This window comes from Prorops nasuta, unplaced genomic scaffold, assembly GCF_024137725.1.
Source record: "Prorops nasuta isolate Cenicafe-Biocafe unplaced genomic scaffold, Cenicafe_Pnas_1.2 PNAS00001, whole genome shotgun sequence".
Taxonomy (NCBI): domain Eukaryota; kingdom Metazoa; phylum Arthropoda; class Insecta; order Hymenoptera; family Bethylidae; genus Prorops; species Prorops nasuta.
Genome location: NW_027116798.1, coordinates 4,266,405 through 4,293,651, shown reverse-complemented (window position 1 = coordinate 4,293,651; position 27,247 = coordinate 4,266,405). Strand labels below are relative to the sequence as shown.

The 27,247-nt window shown below is 35.2% G+C and overlaps 1 protein-coding gene across 4 annotated transcripts in view; it reads right to left on the bottom strand.

Moving 5' to 3' along the window:
* Positions 1 to 27,247, bottom strand: part of SIDL (SIDL trafficking protein particle complex subunit 10) — a 437,479-nt gene that overhangs the window by 248,779 nt on the left and 161,453 nt on the right. For 3 of the 4 annotated variants that reach the window (XM_066728667.1, XM_066728658.1, XM_066728675.1), the window contains 3 exons: positions 3,285 to 4,042; positions 1,741 to 2,407; positions 1,202 to 1,645 (listed from right to left, as the gene is read on the bottom strand). In XM_066728667.1, coding sequence (XP_066584764.1) covers positions 1,202 to 1,645; positions 1,741 to 2,407; positions 3,285 to 4,042 — 1,869 coding nt within the window. The remainder of the gene's footprint in view (positions 1 to 1,201; positions 1,646 to 1,740; positions 2,408 to 3,284; positions 4,043 to 27,247) is intronic. The other variant, XM_066728682.1, reaches the window with a different exon arrangement.

Here is a 27,247-nt window from a genome sequence, read left to right as displayed (position 1 = left end):
TGTTGAGTATGCGAACATCGCTCTCAATATAATCGCGTCTTCACTGGATCAAGGAGAACAATGTGAATATTTAAGGTACATAATTATTAAGAGTATTCTATAAACAATATACAATACCTTTTCTCTCTATACTTTTATCCATGTAAACAAGTTACAATTTTATTTTCGTTGAAATTTGGTAAGTTTAAATCCTGATATTAATTGTTAAAAAAAAAGCTGATTATTATATATTTTGTAATCAAATTTAAGTTTTAAAATAAGAGGTAAGATATTTCAATCAGTCTAATAGAAGTAAAAATATCATTAAACTTGTGCGTGCTAAGATCAAAAAGATGTGGTGTTTGCATTAAATGTGCGATAACTTTGGTTTAAATTAACATTTTTTAAAATTTAAGAAACATATAGGTTTGTTTTGTAAAACTGCATATTTTAATATATTAAAAATGTTTCTATCTGTAGTAATAAATTGGTTACAGCCGTTTAAACATTTAATTTGTTAATAACAATTAAACTGACCACTTTCGGACATTGCGACCAAAATTTTTGGATTCAGGAGATCAAAATACATCAAAGAACGTTGATTGCAGACGTGGACCTCTAATTGGCTACGTAACCCTCCTGGATCCTAGACTAATATTATGTTTAACGATTTATAAGATAAGTTTGATGCAATGGATGCATTATAAAAACATGAAATTTATAATTTGGTTTTTTAAACTCTAAGATGGGTAAAATTGATTCATTGTTTATTAATAAGTATTATGACAAATTAATGATAAGTCTAGAATATTCAAAAGCACTGAAAATTTACGAATATCTTGCCACGAAAAAGAAGTCAATCCGACTATTATTAACTGAAAAATCCCGATTTAAAAATATTGGAATTTTATTCGAAATATTACAATCGTTGCGGTGAGTAGACATTATCCCCTTCCTTGCGTACTAGGCTAGCTACCTCCAGCGCGAGTCGCGTTGTGCTTTCCAGTCCCCCAATTACATAACTTTGTTAAATGTTGATATTTTACATTTTATTTTGAAGATGTGTTGCTCATAATAAATTTTTAAACAACTAAATTAATTTTTGTATATATAAATAGTAGAATATCCCTGTTAGTGGAAAGTCTGTGGTTGTTGCATATACCTTATATTATATACGCTACTAAATATTAATAATTTTGCTGTTATATGTTATTATTCTTACCCTGTAATTTATGAGTTCGAAATTACATTTATAGGCCTCACATTTTTCTTTTGTATTAATCATATTATTAATTTCTAATGGATCAGTGTCAGCATATCTGTTAATCAAAGAAGTATATTGCATATGGAAATCTATCTTAATAGGCATAAGTGATTTTTCATTGTTGCCGAATTCTAACTCCCACATAAAAGATACATTCATTCCATTTCCAATTATTAATTTTTTGCCAGTAAGTGGATTTAAATTTTTAAAGTTTATGTTAATTAAACTATTTGCTGTTAAAACGGGGTTGAATAACTGTAAAAGCTGACTTGCTAATCCAGTAATTATTATTTGTATATATTTTCTTGTTTTAACTGTCTGTAATTTCATAGTTGTCATTAGTGGTGGACTAAAATGTAATAATATACATTCTTGTTGATCCCAAGGAAAGTGAACATGAAGCTAAAATTTAAAAATGATATAAATTATAATGAAAGGTAACACATTATATTAACTTATGTATCATATACATTCATTTTTCATTAATTATAACTCACCTTATGTTGCAGTGCAGCAGAATCCTTCTTTGGTGGAAGTTCAGCTAATACTTTTAAGTGTAAATCAATTTCCTCAAACGGTTCACATATAGAAAGAGGTACGACTAATTCATTTAGCATTACATCTTTGCATTTAATTGTTTGGATTGTTAATCCACGAGAAGTTCGCAGTTTAAGTTTTGCATTATCGGTAAATTTCATACTACCACTTGAAATCATCAACGTTATTTCTTGAGTAAGACCGGCTAACAAATTATGACACCACTTGCATGTAATTTTTGGCTGAGTTTTAATTATTTCAAAACATAAACGTGGACTCAAAATTGGTGAAAGAAACTCAAGCTTTTTTAATATAATTAAAGATATTCGACCAATTTTATAATTTCCGGGTTGTTTTACTTTTCTTTTTAATGTAAGTACATTAATGCCTGGCTTTAAAATAATTTCACCGCACACTAATGCTTTGCTAAAATCTTCTTTTGCATTTGTGGAAATCTTTCTATTTTTTACACTATCAGAACGCGTTATTAGCGGTTTTTTACTTTCGCTTACGACTTTACTTGAATCCAGGCTTTTATCTGCATGGTAAATTATTTGAGAATAAACTTGTAATTTTTGCGTAATAGGGTTTATTGTTTTCATATCTTTTGATACACTCATTAACAACCTGAAATTAGCAATATATTATTTATAATGAAAGTAATAAAGTCATGATATATAAATGAAATGTAAAATGTGTAAATAAAATTACATTCCTCTTAAAGGAAGAGATAGGTTAAACATTAGGGTGGGCCGAAAATCCAAAAATTTTGAAATTGAAAATCTAATAGTGTGAAAAAGTTGTCTTCGAAAAGAACAAATCTACCTAAAAAGAAAAAAAAAAGAAATCAAATTGGATAACATTTGACCTTTGCGCATAAAGATCAAAGTTTTGCATTTTTTAAATATCTGCATTAAACTTTATTCGTACCTAAAACCTTATTCCGTTGGCCTTTAGTGATGATTTTTTGAACCAAATTATACAGACTTCTAAACAGGCGTAAAAATGTTCAAAGAATCCTCACCAGAGGCCGACGGAACAAAGTGGTAGGTACGAACAAAGTATAATGTAGGTATTTAAAAAATGCAAAACTTTGAACTTTATGCGCAAGGGCCAAATGTTATCCAATTTGATTTCTTTTTTTAGGCAGATTTTTTCTTTTCGGAAGAAACTTTTTCACACTATTAGATCTTCAATTTCAAATTTTTTTATTTTTGATCCACCCTACTAAACATTTGGAATATAGTATTTGTCTCTCAAAATTCCCTGTTGCATAAACGAAAAATAACGTTTATCTTTAGGATTATAGGATATATTAATTTTTTGTATGAAATCTTTCCGAATGAAAACTGGAACAATTTTTAAAAAAGTGCTATGAAAAATGTTAGTATTTGTAATTACTGGGAAAACGTGTTCATGCGTCCTTACTGTGTTAGCTATTAATTAGTGACTCTGTACATGATTATTTAGTCAATAATATCAAATCTATCAATTTTATACTTACAAATTAATCCGAGGATCTTCCGTAACTTTACAGTTTTTTGTTTTATTTAGTACAGGAATTTTATCAATTTCTTCAACTGACAAAGCAGCAATAGTACATATTACATCTCTTGGAAACAAACTTCGTAAATGAATTTTTATGTTTACTGTACAGTCTTCAATTTGGTCTATTACTTTAACTTTCATACTAAGTATAATAAATGCACAGTAGAAATCAATACATAAAAAATCAGAAGAAATCATTTCTATATAGGTCAACATTTCTTCAAAATATGCATTTCGTACAGTTATATGGAGTATTTGTGCACAAGCTATAGCTGTACAAATAATTGTATAGTTGTTAATGTCATCCATTTTTTTATGAATTCCAGCTAGCTCTAGCTGAGTTTGTACAACTAAATGATGCCATCCCTCATCACTGTACATCTTTAAAGCATCTGATAAAAAAACCACTGATTTTTGATTTTCATGAAGTTCGCTATAAAAATGTGCTAGTTCTTTACCAATTAATCTAGCGGATCTAATACGGTTTACATGTTTATAGGTTCCCATAGCTAATTCTGCATGTTCAAGATATTGTTTTTTAAATGCTTGTTTAGATGAAAGAGCCTCTTTTAGTTTATCTGTAGGTGTTATTTTTCCTGGTATTAGTGGTTCACTATCACCCATACCTGCTATGAGAAAAAGGACTTTATGCAATTGTTCACTGCTAGGTTCGTTCCCTGGCATTAGACCACATAGCTTTCCCAGATCATCCAGCTAAAAATACAATATTCATAGTTAGGACATTTTAAATTGTTGTAATAAATATAATATACAAATAATAGAAAGCATAATTTAAATAAGTTCACATAAAATCGCTCAAGGGCAAAAAGTTAATTCTTGTTTCTAACCTGCATTTAAAAAACAATTATGGAGTTATCATTAGTTAACCGTTTGAGTCCCCCAAGCAGCGCGATCGCGCTATTCAAATTTTATGTCGAGAAAACCCAGCACATTTCGAGTATTGTGGACAACTGACGGTGCGTTACGTATTGTCGAAGGCGCTATCGCGCTGCTTGGGATTCTTCGACAGTGTTTCTTCAATACCGTCTGGGACTCAAACGGTTAAGGAAGCTCCTACGTTTCATTGTCTACTATACCAATCAGATATATTTTAAATATTAAATAATTAAAATTTTGTTTTATAAATGAATATGTACGTGGCGTTAACCTTTTTGTAGTAGAGATTAATAATTACTGAAATTTAGACTTTAAACTAACTGGGAAGCCAATGTCTCTGCGTCTGCCTTCAATATTTGTTTTTATTAAGCTTTTAACAATTGAGGGCCTGGAAAGTATAACGCGACTCGCGCTCGAGGTAGCCTAGCCTAGTACGTAAGGGAGAGGATAACGTCTACTCACCGCAACGAATGTAATATTTTGAATAAATTTCCAATATTTTCAAATCACGATTTCTCAGTTAATAATAGTCGGATTGACTTCTTTTTCGTGGCAAGATATTCGTAAATTTTCAGTGCTTTTGAATATTCTAGACTTATCATTAATTTGTCATAATACTTATTAATAAACAATGAATCAATTTTACCCATCATAGAGTTTAAAAAACCAAATTATAAATTTCATGTTTTTACAATGCATCCATTGCATCAAACTTACCTTACAAATCATTAAACGTAATATATTCAATAGGTAGAAAATGTAATGAAATTAATAATATTCTTGACAAATTTATTCAATGTTTATCAATAAATATTATGACAAATTGACGATGTGTCTGGAATAAGCAGAAGCACTGTAAATTCACGAATAATTTGCCACAAAAAAGAAGTCAATCCGACTATTATTAACTGAGAAATTGCGGTTTGAAAATATTGGGAATTTACTTCAAATATTATATTCGTTGCGGTGAGTAGACGTTATCCCCTCCCTTACGTACTAGGCTGGTCTACCTCGAGCGCGAGTCGTGTTATGCTTTCCAGGCCCTCACAATTGTTACAATATCTTTTCTTCTCTCTCTCTGACTCGCCTACTAGGAGAACATTAGGCTGATTCTTGGTAAGTCACGCAAAATTCGTATTCGATCTAGGTTAGGGGCTATCAAATCGGCAATCGTGGCTTCGATACAAATCATCTATTTATTTTACACTTTTGGAGCGCCAGGCCTTGTTACCAGGCCGATGCGAGTCTCCTATCTCTCTAATTCCGCAACTTTATGCCAGTGAAGCCAGTTTGGGTCTAAAATTCTCCCCTACTATGCCTTCACAGACTCACCAATACGTAGAGCTACTAAAGCATCCGTGAGAACACCTCACTACTGCCTCTCTCAACGTTCACGCATACCATTACTGCGGTGCGTGCATGTTTCGGTCTCCTTCGTTTAGCTTCGGTATATTTCAAGTACAGAAGAGAGAGAGAGAGAGAGCGATACAGTTTTCTTGGACCTCTCTTTCTCGCGCTCGATCTTCGCTCGTTTAACCAACAAGCCAAGCTGAGCTAGTGGAAAGAAAAATCTTTTCGGCCAGCTCTGATAAAAGCTGGCCAAACTAAACGTATCATGATGAAATATTTATAAGCACCCTTTGTGACTTATTACATTTTATAATAAATAAAGAAATGGATCATAATACATAACATTAATAAATTTTGTTATGACTCATATGTTATGTATTATTGTTAAACAGATTTCATTTTTTTAATTTATAGTGGAATCTAGTAGTTTATGACAATAAAAAAAAATCATAATTAAACAAATTTGAAGAAAATTGCATGAATCTACGGGAACCGAACTCGAGCCCGCGGAGATACTAGGCAAGCGCCTTACCATCTGCGCTGCGACAATTATTCGGTTACTCAAAGGTAAAGTCACCTGTTAAAGCGATAGAACCTTTTTCTATTAGGTTCAATTTACCGAAAAAAATATAAATTATATTCATATACATATTTCTTTATAGTATGTCTTTTCATAATAAAACAAATAAAATTTATTTTACATATATATAAACCTTAATGATTTTACCAGCCCCAGCTTCTAAAAGTGACTGCGACATTACAGAGATTATTTTTGAAAGCTGTAGAATTAAAAATAAGCAAGCCAAGACTTGTATTTGGGATTTAATTAATTATTTCTATTACAATCTATTTATTTTCAGTTAGCTCATGTATAGAAACACCATCAATCGTTATTAACTCGTAAACGCACATGGCTGACATAGATGAGATGATTTAGCCAATCAAAATATTTATTTGGCATATATACAGGATGTAACATTGTGGTAGGTCAATAATTTAAAGAGTTTTTGAGGAGGTCATTTACACCAGCTTTTGTTAATTAATATAGGGTCGTTGAGCGCTGAATGAATTTCTGCTAGCGTTTACAAAAAAAATTATGATAAAAAAATGATACGTCAAATTAAGACGTTTTCAATACTTACGAGCAACTTTAGATTCATTTCCTTCTTAAAACAAGAATATATGGAGGGCAAACAATTTGAATATTTATTTTAACTTACAATTAATGTGTGTGTGTGTGTGTGTGTGGTGACCAGGAAAACGAAATACAGTGGTGAAACACTTTAGTACAGTGTATGTTTAGAATTGCGCAAGTGACACCGGGCCTATGAAGATATTCTTGTTTCAAGAAGGAAATGAATCTAAAGTTGCTCGTAAGTATTGAAAACGTCTTAATTTGACGTATACTTTTTTTAACATAATTTTTTTTTAAACGCTACACAGTGGGGCAAGAGAACTAAAAACTTGGCAAAAAATGTAATCTGATGAATAATGAAACGTTATCTATGTAAAAACTAATATTTAATATTAATAAGCAAATTAAATCGTAATCAATGTAAATCATTATCATCATCAAAATGATCACAGCTGACATTTTCCTATTCATTCACATTGATGGATGGTTCTTTAAGCAAATCAATTGCTTCTCTTGGCAGTATATGTACCTTTTTTTGGGTTATTTTACGTTTACTAGCAATTATAGGGTCAAAGCTTATTAAAAATAAATTGAAAATATCTGCATTAGTCTTATCTCGATTACATTTTCTCGAGTAAAACTCTCTATATCTTTTAAAGTCTTTGTTTCTAGCCTCTTGAGCTTCCTTGGTCAATTTTCCTATAGGTAACAGAGCTGAAGATATAATTTCTGGTCCATGGATTAAATATTTGTGCAAAGTAGGAGGCACATTGTACCAAGGATATTTAGAAACAAAGTATCTAGCCGTATCATATGCAAATTGACGGTACTTTTCTACGTCAACATCAAATCCGCTAGCTACCACAATTAATAAAATATGTAATTTTTTTATTAAATTTAAATCTATGCCAGTAATCTCAGCAGCAAGTTCCGAATGTTGAAAAAAACGCCTCGCAGTATTACCATCATTTGTATTTCCGAAACCTGGTTTAGGTTTATCAACAATTAGACCACAACGATCTTTAAATTCTTGCTGTATTCGAGCTTTATTCTTGGCTATTATTTCTTTATCTACAGTTCCACGAAGTTGCCACTTTTGAAGCGGTAATTTATACAATAAGTACAAAAGGCATTCAAACATTCTAATCCATCCATGTAACACAGATAAACCAAATTCTAAATTTTCTGTTCGTACAGGTCTCAAAATCATTTCGTCAATATTGTTAAATTGTTTTGATGTAGCACCACATACAAAGCATCTCATGGTAGAGGTTGTTACAGTAAGCGCATTACATACTTTGCCGTCTACCATAGCAAATATTAATTTTTGCTTTATTTCTAGTTGCCTCGATTTAATGATAACCGTGCTTGCAATCATATTTTTTATTTCATCTTCCATTCTATTTTTTTCTGCAATAATCGAATTGGTAGATTTTTTTATAAATTCTATTTTAATAGGTCTGCAAAATCTGGTGAACCTAGGGCATTGATTTTGCCACAAAACTGTTTCGAGAAACTAATTTAAGTGGAACCAAACATGTAAAAAATACAGACGAATCATCTGCTTTTGCGTCATAAAAAGCTTGCTTATATGAGCTATGACCGGAAGAACCATCAAATCCGTATTTTGAAAGAAGGCATAACTGATTTAATTCTTCATTCCCAAGAGTTTCGATTACTAACTGAGTAGAAGTAGTAGGGGGCTCCGACGACAGGGTGGTGAGGGGGGTGCGGGTGTACGGGGGGCGTTGAGGGGGAGGGGGTAGAGGGGAGGGGGGAGGTGGTAATATGGTTACCGGGTGGTGAAGGGGGAGGTTCGGGTGTGCGGGGAGTCTTCTTAAGGAGTGGGGGGTTTGCTGTATGTCTGCGTCACTCCATTTGCCCTCTCTTTCTCTCTTAGTCTCGTCCCCCTCGCGCATCACCCTAGGGCCCTGATGATTAGTTATCCTCTGGGTCCACTAATTCCCTAGGGCTTACACCATTACAGATAGTTACCTACAGAACTTTTTCTTTTTTGGGTACTGAAATAGCTGGACAAAACAGTTAGTTTAAATCTTTCCCGCTAGGGTGCGTGGGTGAAAATTACTTCTCTGATTAGCTATATTATAACACCCTAACACCCTAACACCCTTTTTTTTTTGGATTGACATGGTTGGGAAAACTCATGTTCACCTGCGCAAACGATGACTCGTGGAGCCATAACACCCTAACACCCTAACGCTAATGGTTATAACAGCGGTGATGAATACACTGGCAGAACTGGCAATAATCTCAGCTTGGCTGAATGGCAAGAGGCTTGTGTAATGTGCATTAAATTGTATAGAATTAATTTTCTAAAAGGAATCGATTTGCCCCGCCCTCAGAGGATCTTTCTTCCTACCACAGATCTCTAACTTAGGCCCTGATTTTTTCAGTTCAACGTGCTACTTCAGTATGACGATAAATAACGTAGCCACTTACGGACAAAAGGGAGAGGGCTTGAAAAAGAAAAAAAAAAGCAATATATATTAAATTCAACATATAATTAAAGACGAATGACAAAACAATTTTAAAATACATGACTATTCTTCCTAAAATTCAACATAAAATATATTTATTAAATAACTAAACAATTTTAATTTTAAAATACATAATTATTCTTCCGCCCTTATCCTTGCCCTTTGTATTGAATACTGCGCTCGAATCACATCCTCATCGTCATCCTCTTCCTCATTGTCATCCTCTTTCCTCTCATCCTCCTCCTCCTCATCCTCATCCTCCTCATACTGCTCCTCCGCGCCTCCTCCTCATCCTCATCCTGCTCCCTCCTCCTCCTCGCCTCCACATTAACAGAGGCGATGCCTATCATCAGCATTTGTGCATAGGATAATACTGTAAAAATAAACGGATTTTAGTAAAATGCACGACACGAGTTCACATTTATAATAAATTACTATTTTCAAATACTGCTTCGTCCCTGTCACTTAATTCACCACTTAACAGTCCTATTAAAATTGTCGTAATATCGTCTAATAGAGTTTCAATAGGAATTAGAGGGTTCTCCTCGGCATACATTAAATTAATCACTAATTTATAGTGCATTTTCACTTGTTCCACAAAAAGAAAATCGACCGAATTGAATGGTGAAGAAAACTATAATGTCGTTTTTAATGGAAGACCCATAGGAAGAAAATAGTAGGAGGGGCTAGGATGGATATGTGGTGGGAAAAAAGACCCTTTAAGAGTGTAGAGGTCGGTTGAGAGGGGGAAAAGATGGCTAGAAAGTTTTTAGGAAGAACATTAACGTTAAATAAAATTTTAATTTATTCACTAGTTTTATATATAATTATAATATATGAATTTATTCCTCTTACCACATATGTTAATGTCCATTCGCGTGTCCTCCCTCAATTTCTCTAGCACGTCTTAGAAACATTTGTAAGCAGCGAAACACTGTTGATAATTACAACAAATTAGAGGATTTTCAGAAAATACATAATGAGCTTATTTATATATGTTCGAGATTGGGAGGAGCAGAAAATGTTACGAAGTAGATTCCGCATTTCTCTGTTATATCTCCCATCTCTATTGCGCTCACAATAGACGGCTAGACCGACAGCGTCTAGCCACTCTATCTGTCCCTCTCTCCGCGGCGCGCTTGCGCGTCTTCTGGCCCTGGCGCGTCGCGGCCGCGAAGCGACACTACTTGCGCGCTTGGCCACTAGGTGGCCAGCGCCCGTAGCAGCTCTCTCGCTGGCAAGATTAGTGTCGCGTAATTATATAGATGGGTCCTTGATAAGGACCCATCGCTCCTCAGCCTTGCTCGACCGCTGCCTTAACCGCAGCAACAGCAGCATCTTTTGACGCCTATACGGCAACTTTGACGCCTCCACGGCCATTCAAGAGCGCCTCCACTGGCGAACTCATTGGGTACCATACTTTGGTAAGTATCACCCACCACCCACCGCCTACCAAGAGGGGACTACCCCTCTGCGGCAATATCCTCCCTCCTAAGGGAGATTTCTCCGGGGACTTCCCGGGAGAAGTTAACCCTCTCCTTCCCCTCCACACTGCCTCCGAGGACTACCTCGGACCCAGTGTTCCGACCCTAAGCTCCAGGGCTCTCGCCAGAGTCGGGTATTGGGAGGGGTAGAATCACCCTAGGGGTTGGGGTGGCTCGGAGCCACCATAGCTCTTGGAGAAAGAGGCTGAAGGGTAAGGGGACTTCCCCTTCCCTAAAACCACTTCTCCAACTCCGCTCCCTCCCGTGGCTGGGGATTTTACTAGGGAATACCCTAAGGAAAATTGTCCAGTCCGGGAGTTTATAAGTCCGCGCTCCTTTCTGGGGAATTCTAGTCTCTGGGGTTCTTGGGAATCTTCGGTTACCGAACTTCCCTAGAATTTGACGACAACAAATTCCCTAGGAAGTCGATCATTTTAGTCTAGCGGTTCTTTTGTAAATATATTGTAAAATTTTTGTACATTTTATTTATTTAAAATAAAAACTCCTTTTACCTCTTATCTTTGGCTTTGAATATTTTATTCTAGAATAAGACCTTCCCTTCTGACCACAGGTTCGGAGCCAACTTGGGACATTGTTTCGCACAATATATATAATAAATTACTATTTATATCTAAAAAACCTTCTTCCTCCTCTCGGTCATTTCTTTCAGTGAAACATAAACTAAAAACATCTATTATTTCATCTAATATAATTTTTATTGGGCGCCCTAATAAATCTTCAATGTCGTATCCTTCTTCCATAGCCTCTTTAACACCTATTAAAAATCTTCGTACAAAGGGTAATGCTATTGAGATAAATTCAAAAAATTAGAGGATTTTCGAAATAATGCATATAATAACTTACCATCTATGCTCATCATTTCTTGGGCCCGGCTGTCACTTATTTCAATAAAATTGAATTCAAGCAATTCTATCAGTTCCACTACTGCACTGACCGTAGGATTTCCCAAAACAATAGAAATGTGAAGCTGCATATTTTTTTCACTCTCTAAATACCACTGTCTTGTAAAATAAAAAAATCTGACTAGTGATCAAGGCATACAGTGTCTTATAAAATAAAAAATCTAACTAGTAATGAAGGCACAAGAAAAATTTGATATGAAATTAAAGGGAAGACTCATAAGAGAAAAATAATGGGAGGGCCTAAGTTAGAGATCTGTGGTAGGAAGAAAGATTCTCTGAGGGCGGGACTAATCGAATGGTACACTTCCTTCTAATATTCGTATACCATTACTAAACATGAGTACACTAGATATTTTTTTATTATATCTAGAGATCCTCCAATAATTAAATGATACATTTCCTGCTAATATTGGTATACCATATGAGTACACTAGATATTTTTATTACATTTTCTTGCAAGCAGACCTTACAACCAGAGACCCCCCCATATATCCTCATAAGAGCTTTCCCAAAACTTTCTAGCCATATTTTATCCTTCTCAACCACCCTCTAGCTATTTTTTCCCACGTGCTAAACAGAGTCACAGTGTGAAGTAAAACTGTTAAGTAGTGTGACCATGTACTATTTTAAGATAGTACATGTTCACTAAAAAGATATATATATATCTATCTATAGAACATTGAGACATATTATGGTCATATTATCAAGGCCATAATAGCATGTCCTATACGCTTGACCTACCTATCATCCGAAATACCGTATAACGTTCGGTGATTGATAGGTCATAAAGTAAAGTAACGATCGTGGCCCATAAGTCGTATGTTAAATGGGTCTAACGAACTACGGCCTTCCGCGGCTCCCGAATATTCAAGTTGAATTTTCGGAAGAAGTCGGACCTTGGATCTGATTGGTGGTACCAATAGCTTAATCGGCTCCGCCAATTAGATTTAGCGTTACGAGGAGTTGGGGATAAGGGACCAACAGCTCGTTGCTGGTGTCTCCCGATTTTTGCGACACTCGTTATCTAGTCCTGAAGAAGATCAGTCGCGATCTTAGCAACTCGGAAATTGAAGACTCGCATCGTAGCAAGTGAAAAGTGTGGAAGCTACTCGACTCCGCTCTGCTCAGCTCTGCCCTGCTCTGCTCTGCTCTGCTCCGATCTGCTCTGTTCTGCTCATCTCGGCTCTGCTCTGCTCGGCTCTACGTTGCTCGACGCTGCTCTGCTCTGCCCTGCTCTGCTCTGCTCTGCTCCGATCTGCTCTGCCCTGCTCTGCTCTGCTCGACGCTGCTCTGCGCTGTCCTGCTCTGCTCTGCCCTGCTCTGCTCTGCTCTGCTCCGATCTGCTCTGCTCAGCTCTGCTCGACGCCGCTCCGCTCTGCTCTGCTCTGCTTTATCCTGCTCAGCCGTCGTTCTCCAGCTCCAACGGAAAAGGTTAGCGGGAGTCCCAGCTCCTAGAAATCCTTATATCACGAGTAAACTTCGGAAAACGCGCTTAATAGCCGTGAAATCGTCAAAAACCACGAATTACGAGTTAAACATACTCCCAAAGTGCGTGGATTGGGAATTAGGGACATAAATGAGAAATTGGAACAATAGTCTAATATCGAGAAACTTTGAGATTCGCTAGTAATTCAAGGACACCGTCGTCTTTGGGTTTTCGGATATGAAATGTACATAGTTTTTATCTATAACTTACGTTAAGTCCTTTTATCGATTACCGTGTATATAATGTCGTATTAAAGTATTGTATTTTCCGAGAAATTGGTTATGCGCTTACAGTATAGTTGATGGGTCGAATTCGGGTATAAAGAGTGTCCGGGATATTCGTTCAGTTTCGGATTTCAGTTACGTTTCGTACAGTTCGTCGCGCTTAACCAGGGGTGCATCCCGAGGTCGAATTCTCCCCGAAAGGAGCTACCTCGTTCGATCACCTCGTGGTAATCCAGTTCGTTTTCTCGTCAGAAGGAACCCCGGAGGTGAATTCTCCCAGAAAGAGCTACTCCGTTCGGTTCTCTTCGCGAGAGTATAGTTTCGTTTAGTTAAAAGGTCGCAGGAGAAACACCTGCCTTGGGTAGGCCTTTATTTGATTAGTTAGTTGTTTAGTGAAGAAATTCGTTGGATTGATCCCGAGCACTCCGGAAAACCGTTTTCTACGCCATTTCGAGTTATAGTTTTGTAGAATACGAATAACGATCTATGCGCTATGAAGTCTGACAAATACAGCAATGTCTTTTTGGAAATATAGACACTTTATTATCGAATACAGTATGTAGTGATTTGACCCGAACTGCCAAATCCTTTTGCATTTTACGTTTCAGGAACTCACCCACTCTCCGCTTCCGCAATCCTACTCTTATATTCACTGAGCTAGTTGGCATTTTAGTTTGACGAATACAGTATTTTGCAGTCACTACAGTACAGTGGTTCTTTCGGGAACCTGGCGCCCAACTTACGTTACAGATTTTGATTTAGTTACAGCTTACGAATATCTTAGGGTATGCCAAAATTTTTGTAGTGTAGCAGTAGCCATTGATGCGCTCGTAAATTCAAAGCTGTTTAACTTAGGAGACGACCGTAAGATCCTAGCCAGACCAAACTGAGTAATATGAATAAAAGAATCAAATAGCAGATATGTGTGTGCGTGATTACTTCTCGCTTTAAATAATGAATAGTCTGTTTTTTAAACACAGTCATCGCTTTATCATTTGGCGCATGTTATGACAAGTTTGAATTAAATGCATTTATTTAATTTAAACAATGAAAACTTTATATTCCAGACTGCTATAATTTTATCTAAGAAGCGTGTATATAATTAACGTATATATAATTAACTTGTATATATTTCACGTGTATTTGAAGAACGTGTATTAACACGTTTAAATCTTCAATCACGAGTGGAGTAATCTTTCAGGCGCATAGGATATTTCAGTCAGTTTCAATTAGAAGCGTCAAGTGTTTAACACTACATGCAGAATATTTCATTATAGCTCCAAAGTAGTGCAAAGTATCAGTGTCACGTAATTGACGTAGAAAATCTTTACAAGGTAAGAATTATTTTTGTACGTTATTGGGTATGCGTTGCTCTTTATTCTTAATATTATTTTTTTATTTTAGAAATGGATTTATCTAAGATTAATGAACTCGCAATTGTACAACCTAAAACGTTTATAAAGCTGAAGACATTTGAGGTGAATAAGGAGTACCAGATAACTGATTTATCGATAATTAAAACCAAATATGGAGAGAGAATAATATCAAAGGTGTTAACAGGCGAATGGTTTTTCTTGTCTGCGAGGATGATGATGTTACTGGATACACCAGGCCAATTCGAGAAACTTCAAGATGCAGCTTCAAAACATATATTAAAATTCACTTATCATGGGGGAGTATACAACAATATGGTATTTACAGCTATTAAACCAGTTTCGCAAGAATAATGTATAAAACATTTGTGAGGAATGATTAAAAAAATGAACACACAAATAAATGATTATTGTATATCTTATATAACTTATTTCTTTTTCCTTCATTACAATAATAAGTTTAACTAGTCTTTTAACGATTAACTTACATTTCTAACAATACTTGAAAGCGGGTTATATTCAATAATTTTATCATATATAATTAAACAATACGCCGTAGTATTACTTTCAATATTTTTAGAACAATCGATCGCAATTTTAACGTCAACCGTGCCCGATTTAATAGATTCGTTTTGATACGAACAATCAATAACAAAGAGAGGACCATATTCTAAGAAATTTTTGTAATCAAGCATTGGTTTCGATGGTTTTTCTCCAGCATAATATGATTGAATAAATTTAACATACCTACCATATAGTACAGAAAATCGAGATTTTTCGGTATCAGTATCGAGTCGATCATACGGATAAAATTCAGAATTAAGATAGACTTTAATATCACAAACAAAACTATCGTCGAAGTCAAGCACCTTCATATGCTGCGTATTCTTCTTATTTCTTCTAAATGCTAGAATAACGTATCGAGGCTTCTCCAATTGTGTTGCAGCTTTTACAGCCCACGTATGCCTCTGTGTTTCTGGTAGAAGCGGGTATTCGTAGAGTTCCCAGGATCGAAAAGCCATGGTGAGGCTTTTGTTTTGGTCGATAATACGTAGAAATTGAAGTTTTGTGTATTCATTCAATGATATATGAGGAATTCTCCATTGCACTTTTTGAACATCAATTTTGGAGTCGGTGATTTTCGTTGAAGAATATATCGAATTCGTATCATTACGCGCTCGAATAAGAACGAGCTCATGACGTGCATTTATTATGACTCTTCTATAATCTTCACAAAAACCCAACAGCATTTTCAGTGGTACACAAAAATTGAAATATTTCGTAGGCTTATAATCTGATAGAAACCATCCTGAATGGTGTAAACTTGTACTCTCCTCCCCAGTCAGGGAAATGAGATTTTTAATGGAACTAGTAATACCCACATTCTTACTGCGATCAATCTCAATACCATTCAATTCATAGCGAATTTCATCGAACAAGAATGCCATGGAATTGCAGTCAAGTCCCACAGTATCTTGAGCTGTTGCACCCTGAGCACGAGTGCCCTCGATTAATTTTCCCTCTATGTATAGTTAACTCTCACATGATAGAAGAATTAAATCTTGCTGTTGTATTGGAATTCGAATTTCATCACTATTTCCCAATGATGCATTTGCATACGGATTGTAAGCATGCATTTCCATTTTAGTAATGCGATTGTCGTATACAGGTTGTGCGGTTACGTCCAAAAGGTCCATCTTTATTTCTGACCTTGAAACTCAATGATTGAAGAAAGGCTATATTTTTTATTGTAAGTGATGGTATTCTAACGTAGTCCCCACTTAATGTATCTGGTCCTGCAACAGCTGTTGAACTGGTGATAGGCTCATCAAGTATGGGTGATTTATAAGTATTTTTGTAAATTAGCATTTTCTAATATGTAATCGAATTGTAATTTCTTTCCCACCGAAATTTACTAGACGGTTTTCCTGATCGAGAATGCGCAAGGTAAGACGGTCAATTACTTTCACAATGACTGGCAAGTAAATGACGTTTTTCGGTGTTTCCGAGATTTTATAACCAGGTGGGACGCTTGGAAAAAATTCATGTATAACATGTTGAGGTTTGCCGTTTGTATATGCCCCAGCAGTAATATTACATTCAATTCGTAAAATATTGACCCTTATAATGTTTACGGGCTGGTCTGATTCGGCTAGAGTGTTCGGCTGAATAATTCGATCTGACGAAAAACCTAATAAATAGCCTATATTATTAGGTTTTGTAAAATCAATCAGATATTTACACTTTATTTCACTTTTCAACGTATAATTATTAGCACGTAGAATAATAACATCTTCATTATCCGCTTCATGCATCAATGTGCGCAAAAGATCATTTATAGCACTCAGCTCATAACAACCTGTAGGTATAGTCAGATCTTCGATATCGTAGTAAAACTTATTGTTCGACTCGTCAACATTAGCGATTGAATTGAAGCTTTGAAAGTCTACGAGACCAAGTTCATATTGCCCCTCCTGAAGATTGATCGGTGGGAAAAAATCTGTCTCCAATATGGACTCGCAGTCAAACAGCGTAACCGTTAAAGACATTGTTCACGTAGAAACTTGACGCACAACTGACCACATATGCTTGTATCATACGATTGATATTGATCATAGTTGTAGTAGATTATAGCAGAAGGTCCAAAATATTCTACAAGTTCAATTGGGGGTTTCAAATTTCCGAAGGAGTCGAAATACTTTACACACTTATTACGTTTAACGTAGGCAACCCAATATGTGCCGAAACCTTTCTCGTCATCGAGATTTACGATTGCACATTCATTGCGTAGCACGGTTTGTGGTAGAGATATACGCATAAAGATTCCACGAAAATGCGGTATGTCATGACTTTCATGTAATAATTGAATATTACTAGTAGCTCCAAATGCTGGAAGGTTGCTTATTTTATTTTTTTTTTCCTTTTCAAGCCCTCTCCCTTTTGCCCGTAAGGGGCTAGGTACAAACCGTGTCCACGTCTGCCCTCTATTAAACGATTGTGACGCTGTATTTCCTCCAATTGTCTCTTGTACGCTTTCGCGTCGTTTACAGCTTTTGTTATACCTTCTGCGCCTCCAGCTAATGCGCCCACTGCAATCAACAGTGGGAGCAAAGGTAATAAGCCCCCCCGTTTTTTTTTTTTTTTTTTTTTTTTTTTGATTAAATTGCTTTTTCCTCAATAAACCTCCTCGTTTCTTTGGTACACGAATTTTTCTCTTCTTCATGTTTCTTCCGGATACACGTAAACCTAAGCCAAGTTTTCGTTTTGCATTCATAGATGCCCAGATCGCGGCTGCAGCTGCTCGTTCACGTAAAGATGAGTCACTAGCTGTGATGCGTTTTCGTGCACGCTGTGCAAGCACTTTGTCAGCCTGGTGACGTGGAGGTAGATCCTTATATATTGAATATGCGATATCGTGTTCACGACAGGCTTCGTCCAGAGGATTTACGCCCCGATCACCACGTGCTAACCGCTCCTTAAGTCGAGTACCTGGCCCACAATAATTGTAGCCAGGAATATGTAGCTCGTACGGTAGTTTACGCAGTATTTTATTGAAAAAGGCGCCACAGCCGTAGCTCACCATCTGGACCTTTCTTTCTCTCTTTCTCTCTCTCACTGAGTTTGTTGACACGCCCAGCAATCTTTTATTGAGGGGGGCAATCCATCATTATGATCTTGATTAGGAAGATTATAATGTTTGAAACACCATTAATATTGTTGTACTTCAGGATCTGCGCCAATGTGTTCAGGTAATTTATTCGAAACCTCTTTAATACTATTTGGAAAGTGCTTTAAAAGTATAATTTTTTCGGTATATATTCCAACTGTTTAGCAGTTAACTCCTCCAATTTTGACACGACTAACACTGAGAATGACATAATGAGAACTGATCGATCAATTCGTTTCATTCCTATAAATAGGTTGTATATCTATAAGATAATCAGTCATGGATTTTGTAAAACAACCGTTCGGTATTCGCGTCTCTAATATAGATTACCGAACAACCGATAAATGCATGAGACGTCACGGCCCTCTACTCCCATCAACCATTCGCTGTATAGTTTGTGGACCTTCAAATTGTGGAAAAACAAACGTACTGCTGAGCCTTATAGAAAGTCATCACGGTGTAAGATTTGAGAACCTATATGTTTATTCAAAATCATTGCAGCAACCAAAATATCGATACTTGGAACGGCTACTATCGGAAAATGAAGAAATTGGTTACTTTCAATTTTCTAATAATAGCGAGGTTATAAAAGTAGCAGAAGCACTACCAAATTCGATTTTCATATTTGATGATGTCGCAACCGATAAGCAGGATAATATAAGAGACTACTTCTCCATGGGTAGGCATTCTAAGATTGATTGCTTTTATCTTTGTCAGACTTATGCAAGGATACCAAAACATCTAATACGTGATAATGCAAATTTTTTAATTATTTTTAAACAAGATGGAACTAATCTAAAACATATATACAATGAACATGTAAATACAGATATGGAGTTTGAAAAATTTTGTGAATTGTGTTAAAATTGTTGGAAGCGTGATTATGGGTTTTTAGTAATTGATCAAGACAGTGCAATGCAAAATGGACGATATCGAAAGGGTTTCAATAAATATGCTGTGATTAAAGAGTGATGTTAATGGTTAAAAATGTTAGTTTAACCTCGAACGTTGAACAAGTCTATATACTGAATTGAGAATAACTCTACAAAATGAAGGAGAAAAAGCTTCTAAAGAATATTGCTGAGACAAGTGAAGTAATACTAAAAAAATATCGCGTACTCAAATCAGACAGAGTAATGTTGGAAGACAGTTTAAGTAAAACTTTTAAACCGATAGTTGAACCATTAAAAAAGCTCATCGAACATAATGAAGCGATCTTCGTTGCACCGAAACATGAGATTAAGCAGGAACCGATAAAGAGATCTCTCTCACGTGAGGAATCTTTCATAATTCCGATGAAACGAAAAAAGTCTTATCTCACATCAACTCCCCAGCAGAAAGATTTCATAGACAGCTCCAGATTTAACGTTCAAGGTCATTCATCGGATAATGAGTACGAAACACAGTACTTTTCTCTGGAGGATGATGAGGAGGAGGAGGAGAAGGAGGAGAAGGTGAAGAGGAATGATGAAAAAGGGATGCAAGATTTAGCGAAACAATTAGAATTTCCTGCACAGACTGAGCCCCCACTGCAAAGATCTGTAGAGACTGTAAAAGATGCTAATCGATCTACGATACAAGCTGGTTCAATTGCATCCAAATATTTAGAGTTGTTGAAGAATGATACTACGGGAATAATTGATAAGAATTTTGGAGTTAAGTTAGATAAAGCGACGAATAAAATGTGGCGTGGGAAATGTGCTTTTAAAGTTGATGATTACAAAGATTTTATTATTATTGATAAAGAGTATTATCCTAGCACGAAAGATCTATTTGAATTGATCTTCATGAAAGAACCTGAAGATTATACTAAAGATGACTTAGGCACATATAAGAGTATTCTTTCTCAAACTAATGTGCACAGAGAAGTTAACACTAGCACAGGAAAGCTTCGTGGGAATAAGGGTCATAAATGGAAGGAAATAATTAGTACATTATTTCCATCGAAGGCAAAACTTGTGCAAGGCAAGGGAAACATGCGTGTTAATAATAATCCAGTGAGCTACGTACATTGGAACGATCCAAACGAACTGGTCGAGCGATTAAAACTTTTAATTGCATCATCTGCTGCTGGTCATATGAATCACCATAATGAGATACAGTCAATAATTGAGGAACTCCATGAAGAAGATATCATCTTATAAAAGAGATTGTGGTTTCAAGATTTTTCCAGTACAGCGTTCTACTTCACTATGACGATAAATAAATTTGGAGCTGGTTTCAATACTGGCAAAGTGAGAAATTATTTCAGCAAAATTGACGATGATACGTTAAAGTTTGACAAACGTAAGAATGCATTTAATGCTAAAAGAAGAACAATTTCAAACTTGAGATGTGATGTGACTGATGAGACAAGTGGGGTGAATATTAGTGTTCTGATGGATAATTTGAGGTCTCAGCGTGATAGCTTTACAAAACAAATGAATGAATACAGTCTAAAGCTGAATGAATGTGTATCAAAATGCGAGATCCTTGAGGAAAAAATTACAGCTCTGCTGAAAAAACATACCGATGAAATTGATGAGAAAATCGAAAAATTGAATCATAAAATTAAGCAAAATATTCGCAAATTGCCAGGATCTAAATGAGAGAAGAAAGCATTATCGTATATAAAAGATATTGTAGTTTCCAGATTTTCTCAGTTCAACGTGCTACTTCAGTATGACGATAAATAAATTTGGTGCAGGTTTCAATAGCGGTAAAGTGAGAAATTATTTCCGCAAAAATGACGATGATACGTTAAAATTTGCTAAACATAAGAATGTATTTAATGCCAGGAAGAAAATAATTTCAAACTTAGAATGTGATGTTGCTGATGAGACATGTGCGGTGAATATGGCTGCTCTGTTACATAACTCAATGACCGTGCGTGACAGCTTAATGAGAGAATTGTTTGAATACAGTGAGAAGCTAACTCACTATTACCTAAAATGTAACATCCTTGAGGAAAAATTTATAACTCTAATGAAAAAAATCGATGAAATTGATGAAATTGGTATAAGAATCGACAAATTGATTGATAAAGTCGATCATAATGATTATAAATTGAATCGAAAAGACAAGGAATTAAGAAATGATATGATTTCTGGATTGAAAATTGTTGTAGAATATTTCTCTAATCTGCTCGCAAAAAAAGATTTTGCAAATGAGAAGAAAAGAGAAGACGATATAAATTATGCCCTGAAGAAACTTATACTACCGCCAGTGCTTGATGACCTGCTGTAAACATAACACGTAGTGGAATAGTTATGAGTAGTGAGGAGAAGAAGCAATTGGTAGAGGAGTTGCATGTGCCTGCCAGACGGAATTTTTTACGTAGACGTGTAATAATACGAGGCTTCGATGACCTCTGGCAAGCAGATCTGGTAAACATGAGAAACTATCCAGACGCAGGCTACCATTACATTCTCACAGTTATAGATGCATTGTCGAAATATGGCTGGGCAATACCCTTGAAAACCAAGTCAGGCAAGGAAGTTACGACTGCATTGTTGAAATTCCTGAAGAGTGGGAGATGTCCTAAAAATATACAGACTGATGATGGCAAGGAATTTTATAATAGTGATTTCCAATCGCTTATGAAAAAACGTGGAATAAATCATTACTCAACATACAGCGTATTGAAAGCGTCGATAGTCGAGCGTTGGAATCGAACGTTGAAGACTGAAATGTGGAAAGGATTTACGTTGAATGGAAATTACAAGTGGAGAGCTATGCTGCAACAATTGGTTGATGAGTACAATGCAAGAAAACATCGTACTATAGGAATGCGTCCAGTCGATGTGAAACCTGAACATGCTAATAAGCTCCTAGCAACAGTATTCAGTAATATAAAGATCGTCGGTCGTGCCAAGTTCAAAATCGGTGATTTTGTGCGAATCAGTAAATATAATAATGTATTTGCAAAAGGCTAAACACCCAATTGGACAACTGAAATATTTGAAATTATTAAAGTGCAGAAAACAAATCCTGTTACATATTTACTAAGGGATTCTAGTGGTATGGATATATACGGGGGATTCTACGAATATGAACTTTTAAAAACTACTAATCCTAATGTATATTTGGTTCAGAAGGTATTACGTACGAAGGGTGACAAAGTCTTTGTAAAGTGGTTAGGATTCGACAATACACATAATTCATGGATAAATAAAAACAACATTTTGTAACGTATAATTTATTAATAAAGAAACAAATATTTAATCTTCATTTAAATCTACTTCATTTAATTCCATTTCAGTTATCCTATAATGACCCCATGGAAGAGTCGATACAGTACCCTGTACAATATAGCGCTTATCATCGTATGGACTGAGAGAAATTTTTTTTTGAGCAATTGAATAAACATTATGCAATTTTGAACGAATTAAATTCTGATTATGGATATGAACAGTAACATTTTTTAAGCAGTCTTTATAATCTTCAAACGTTATTTTTCTAGCGATAACGCAACTCTTAACGCCCTTAGCTTTTTTGAAAATTGTATCTTGTACTTTAAATGTATACATTTTTGATCTCAGCCCAATAAACTTAGTCATAATTCTCCCGTTATTCTCTTCTTTCATCAAACCGGGCACTGTTTTATTTACTAGAGGTAAATTATACTGATTATTAGGCGAATAATCACTAGTATCGAATCTTGAAAGATTTTCCCTCATGATCTTGTAAATGTCATCGCATTCGATACTGTATATCAAACTATCTGTATCGGTATAAAATGCTCTACATTTACTACCAAACGTTGGAAGCATATAATCATAGTGGAATTCGTATAAACATGTTTTTGAAAAATTTGTAGAATACTTATACCTACGTATATAGGTTTATCAAATTTCGCCGTTAATTTTTTAAATTCTATCGTTACTAAATTTTCGTTGAATATAATGCTACTATGAAAAGTTGGTCGGGATATCAATGCTTCTGCTCCATATCTTCCTTCCCACTTACTAACAAGCCTCACATCAACTCTATTTCTTACATTTTCCATTGTCTTACCAAACACTGAATTGTTCATTAGTTTGAAAAGATTTTTCTCAAACTTATTTTTAGATGCAGCTCGCAAACGTGTGTTTAAGTCTATATATTTATTTAGCCATGCAGACTGCTGGAATCTTAATCCGCGATGGATACGTTTCAGTACCATTCCATGACGAATACATTATTGTAAAGCCCGATAATGTATACATAACGCTCCTTATTTTCGACAGTTGCAAGTAGCTTCTTCTGTCGTGCTCCGGGCGGAGCCCACGTACCGGGCAAAATGGCAAGTCAGAGTGTTTATCATGAAGTACTCTTGGATACTCCAAGTCTACCTCTAAAATAAAACCCTCAGATGAATCTATAGGAATGCTAGAGATATCAAAGTTGCTAGTATCTTCAATCCAGTGAAATCCATGAGTAGGTAGAGCTTGACACATTGCCCATCCATAAAGATTATTTACATCATAGTACATTAAATATTTGCTTGGTTTTGTTGAGTCATAATCATTCATGTACCGATTGTTTGCTTTTTCATAACGGTGAGAGCACTGACTCAAACCCCCACGTATTCCGCGTTCTACGAAAAGCAACATTTCAACGTCAGTGAAAAGTTCCAATATTATTCCAGTATTTTTAAGCATTGCGTCCCAAGTGAAGCCTGGGAGTGTAAAATAATGTGCAGGATCCAAATTATAATTTTCCATGCAGCTATCGCGAAAATTTTCAAAAACGTCTGTCAGTAATAATACGTCAGTTTTTAAATAGAGATCGCTGTACTCCCCAAGTGTTTGTATTTGAAAATTGATCCAAACCTCCTTAGCATGATTATGTGCCTCTTCACTAATATCACTGTCAGTTAATTTGTTATAGAATAACTTGCGAGGCGGTAAAGCATTTTCTTCCAGACGATTCAGATTATCTACGTAATCATAAGGAAAAATACCTTTTCTTGTTAGTAGATTAAATTGTTCCATATTTAAATTCGAAAATTCTGACTCTAAATTTTTCAATTGAGATCTCCCCAAGTATGAGCTCAATTTGTGTAAACTTGATGCTAGAAATTTAAATGAATCAATAAATCTGAGCTGAATATTATATTTCCGTATGTATTTTGTAAATGAAATATATTTTTCCTTATGTACAGGTAACAGGGATACTGACCCCTCATACAAGTTAGCGAGCGTATTGAAGATGAAATGTGAATCATAACCAGATAAATTATGAACAATTACCGGAATAAGGTGTGAATCTTTATAGTTTAAATTACAGTTATTGTGAGCGGGTCCTCTATATTTACCAGTCAAATGATCATGATCACGAACACGTATTTGATTTGGAAGAAATGGCTTTTTACATATATGACAGTTGGGATCATTGTTATGACGAAAATTTTCACTAATACTTACTGCGTTCCTAGGTACTACATTCTTTAGTTTTTCACTCACTATGCTAGCAATTTTGTCGTGTTCTCGCACAAACCATTCTATACACGTGAGTCCACGATATGATTTATAAGTTGAGAGCGATGAATCGCGAGTGCTCTTTTAAAATAATATCCTACACTAAAAGGTATATGTTTTTGATAAACACTACTGTTACCGCTCATTTCATTCACTTTTTCCAGTAAACACTCAATGTCTGCATATACAACGAACGGGGCCCTCTCATTGTTCTTGTCGTTTTTAAAGGACAGCCAATGGTCCTTTTCAGGTAGCAATATACGGACGTTTTTATTGAACTGACTGCAATCACGTTTATGAGATTGAAGTTTATCCTCGATGAAGAAATAGTGTAAACATCTAAGACAAGAAAATCATATTAGAATATAAACATTAAATAAAATTATATTAAAATGTAAACAGTATAACATACCGATTACAAATAAGATGAGATTGTTTTATTTTTAGTCAGTTGTTTTTTTAGTAGACGAGAAAGACTCCTGATACATAAAAAATGTGCTGCACCTAGATGTTCGAGAAGAAGAAGATTAGCATGTCTCGATTTCTCGTATTTTGTGAGTTGAAGAGGTGCAATAATTTTATTCTCCTCCCCTTCCGGCCCATCCACCATGGTAAAAACATTAATCGACACATCATTATCTTCTTCAAATTTAGGTATTTGTTTTAATGTGGTTGGAAATTTAATACTTTTAACGTTGAAAACAGATTTAAAATGAGGGTATGAAGATTGTCGTTGTAGGTTTCTATTTGGATTTGCAGGATAGAGTGCAGCCGTTACAGCCCATGCAAAACATGTATTATCATCACTCAGTATGTTTATCACTGCTTGTTTGCCCTTAATAGATTTTGGTAGGACGATTCCACAGCTTGCGTGTAGCGTATTATAATAATTTATATTCACAATTAAATTTAGTATTTTTTCCAAAGCCTACCCACTATCACGCTCTTGAAATTCACTTAATTCTTTTAAAATTTTATCTATAATGTTTGTTTCATATCGATCACTAAAAGTATCAGTCTTGTATAAAATCACATTCTTGGTGGAAATATAGTTAATATCACTAATTTCCTTGCAAATAAATTGTCCGTTGAATACCGTGTTTATCTTAACAGCGCTTACTTTACTGAATACTTTGTTCATGTAAGACTGCACCATATCTTTTGCTGCCAATAGAAATTCATGTGGTTCGATATAATTAGTATTTACTATCATACCGCTACATATTCGACTTTTAAATGATGAATCAAGATATTTCCAAATAAGCTTTTCCACATTAATACCCGCTTCAATTGAATTTTTATTTTTTGCTGCATGCAGAAGTAACTGTTGAATACGTGTTATTTCAGCAAGATTTTTCCGTACGGTATCTGGAGTTGCATTCCGGTTGGATACTCTCAAACTTCGAATGTAATCACGACACTTGCATACCCACTCACGATAATCATGCACAGTTCTGAAATCAGGATTGTTAAGAACATGATTTGAAGAATAACATTTTTCTTTTGCTGCTCTGATCAATAGGCATTGTATTTGCGCAATTTCCGCAAAAATTTTCTGCTTTGTCCCTGTACGTGCATTGTTGCTAGCAATTCTCAATTTTTTTATGTAATCGCGACATTCGCGTACCCACTTACAATATTCCTCCTGGTTATTTAATACTCTATTTCGGAGGGACATCGTTGTTCTTTCCGTTTAGATGCTCAGTGCGAAACTAATGAATAATCTTAGATGCAGAACTCATTAAATAGTCAATCTCAGAATCACATTTCAGTATGATAAATATTTAAAGAAACAAATTAGTACATTCAAGTTTCGATCAGTGTGAAATTAATGAATAGCCTTTGATACAGCGCTTATTAAATAGCCTTTGATCCAGCGATTATTAAATAATCAATCTCAGAATCAGTTCAGTATAATAAATATTTATAGAATCAGATTACTTGGTGGAGTAAGAGAATAACACATTCAAGGGTTTCAACTATATATATATATTCTAGATATTTGTTTCATACATGTATTTCATATAATAGACATTTCTCAGTGCACATATGCCTTCATGATTCATACAAATAGGAAATTGTGAATTATATAAACCATCTACGAAATTATAATTTCCCCATGCATATTCGTCTACATTACTAATTTCTAAATTACAAATAATCCTTAACCACTTTAACTTCTCCTCCCCTTTTACAAAAACCGCATCCTCATATACATATTTGCTTATAATATCTTTATATTTATAATATGGTGAGTAGCCATCCATCCAATTTAAGCCATGATGATTGAAAAAGATTGAACTGAAAAAGAAATGCCTTATTAATTGAAAATAATAAATTGTTTTTGTTTTTTTATAAAATATACTTACTCTGATTGCTTTCTCTCCTCTTCACTTAACCAAGTGTGTGGAAAGGGGGGTGAAAATAAAATATAATGCACTT